The following is a 2304-nucleotide window of genomic DNA, read 5'->3' on the forward strand; positions in this document are numbered from 1 at the left end:
ATTCCTTTCTACCCCAGTCTTGGGCCATCTCCCCAATCCCAGGCTTTGCTGTGCCTGCCTTTGAGAATGTGTCAAGGAAGTTACCGAATAAGAAAGTGTTTATAGGAACAAGTTGGTAATGGCCCCCAACAGATTCTGATACAACAACAGTAGCTTTGGTTTCCAAACCCCACCCCAGCCACACACACACACACACACACACACACACACACACACACACACACACACACCCTGGGGCAAATCAAACCTGTCCCTCATGGTCTGGTGACTCAGGTAGAAGCCATTGTCCCTGCCAGTCATCTTCTGGTAGGAGAAGGCGCTGTGCCAGCTCATAAAGAACCCTCGCTAACTCGTTCCTCTACTGAACCTGGTGACCGGACGCGTCTGAGATGAAAATTAACCCAGATGGCTCCTTCCCTGTTGTAGCCAGGAGTGCATTTTTTAATGAGAAATGCTACCGCCTTAAAGGGAGATGCATGAATTCTTGTCAGAAAAATGAAGAACTTGTTGCTCTCTGCCGGAAGTCTCTGAAATGCTGCGCGATTATCCAGCCATGTTTGAACAGGGAAAAAAGGGCGAGTAGCCCTGAAGCCTAGGTCCTGAGCAGCACGAACGACCTGGATGTATCTCCTCCTCGCTCTGGCCTCTTTCCTAAGACACTTCAATAAAAGTAAATGGCTGCCTGTTATCAGTTTGTCAAGCACTTCACTTAGAAAGAGTAGCCAACCTTGATGGTCTCCCCCTCCCGGATTATTTTCCTGTATTATTATTAGTATTTTTTTTTTTTCGGTAAGGGAATTGTCCCAAAGCCATCTGATATTTCTTTTAAAATGGGACTCCAAGAGACTAGAAACCAGCAAACGACTAGCTTGTTCTCAGGCGGTCAGCCCCAACTAACCTGTTGAAATAGATAGGTGATAATAGATAGAGGGAAAGATCGGGAAATGAATATATATCAAGATAGATGGTTACATTAATAACGAATGGACAGATAGATAATATACTTATCAAAACCCTCATGTCGCACACCTGTCTAAATGACCTCAATTCCATGCCTTTAATTGGAGACAGTTAAACACTTCCTATGCGTTTGTATCCATAAGACTGGATTGAAATTTGCCGGTGGGCAGAGCGGTCATAAATATCTAGCTTCAGTGACCTGAATCCCGGCCCAAGGCTGACTCTCTCCTATCGTCCTAGGAACAGCCAACTGCCAAATCACCTGGTGACTCTAAGCTCTCATGTTACCTAGTTCAAGTAAGAATTCCCTAAGCTTAGGATCCAGCCTTGGCTCCCTACTGGGTCAGAAATCTCACCTGACCTTCCTTTTAATTGCTCAAGGTCAAGGTATTTACTCCTGTGGGAATCAATGACCCTTTTTATAACATTTTTCTGTTTCGGGATAATTGTAGAGTCACATAGTTATAAAAGTAATGTAGAGACAGCTTCTGTATCTTTTAACCATTTTCCCCAATAGCCACAGAGACCCCCTGGTCACCACAGAGACCCCTCTCCCCTCCCGCCTCCACATTGTGCAGCTTTTGGGCTTGGCTTTTTACTCGGCGTAACTGGAGATTTTTTAAGGCTGTTGCATGTATCAGTGATTCTTGCCTTCTTATTGCTGAGTAGTGTCCGCGGTATGGACGGGCCAGAGTGTACGTAGCCACTCACCACTGAAGGACATCTGCGTTGTTCCTGATTGGATGCTCTTACAAACACTGTCATAGATACTTAGGTTTATAGGTTTTTGAGCAAACGTAAGATTTCGTTACTCTAAGACGAATGTCCTAGAGTGCAGCTGCTGTGTCCTACGTTAGTCGAAAGTTTAGTTTTTATAAGAGAAAGCCAGACTGTTTTTCAGAGTGGCTGTCCCATCAGCAGTGTAAGAGAGATCGAACTTATTCACATTTTAACCAGTATTGACTAAAATCGTCATTTTTTTTTTTTTCGGTCAGCCTGGTAAGTGTGGCTTGACAGCTCATCGTGGCTTTAATTTGCACTCCTCTCAAAGCTAATGATGTTTTTCATGTCATTCTCTAGAAGAAAGAGGCGAGGATCCTTGGAGAAATGGTTAATTCTAGGGCTGCAGCAGAAAATAGACCGGATAAGTCCAGAGCAACTTGTCATGTCAGAGCATACAAACATACTCAAAACAAACAGGCAAGCGAAAAACGACAGGGGTGTGTCAAGGGAACAGAAAAGCCAACTGCAGGAGCTCCCCATGACCACGGCTGGATTAATGTGAGCAAAAACATAAAGTAGCACTGGATTATAACCCATACGAGAGTACATGCATACGTGCAC

The 2304-nt window shown here is 44.4% G+C and overlaps 1 protein-coding gene across 1 annotated transcript in view; it reads left to right on the plus strand.

The window, feature by feature from the left end:
- Nucleotides 1-596, plus strand: part of LOC105303795 (beta-defensin 106-like) — a 2339-nt gene extending 1743 nt beyond the window's left edge. The window contains exon 2 of the mRNA XM_011377601.1: nt 427-596. Within this exon, the coding sequence (XP_011375903.1) occupies nt 427-596 (170 nt within the window). The remainder of the gene's footprint in view (nt 1-426) is intronic.
- Nucleotides 597-2304: the final 1708 nt, after the last annotated feature.

This window comes from Pteropus vampyrus, unplaced genomic scaffold (genome assembly GCF_000151845.1).
Source record: "Pteropus vampyrus isolate Shadow unplaced genomic scaffold, Pvam_2.0 Scaffold317, whole genome shotgun sequence".
Classification (NCBI taxonomy): domain Eukaryota; kingdom Metazoa; phylum Chordata; class Mammalia; order Chiroptera; family Pteropodidae; genus Pteropus; species Pteropus vampyrus.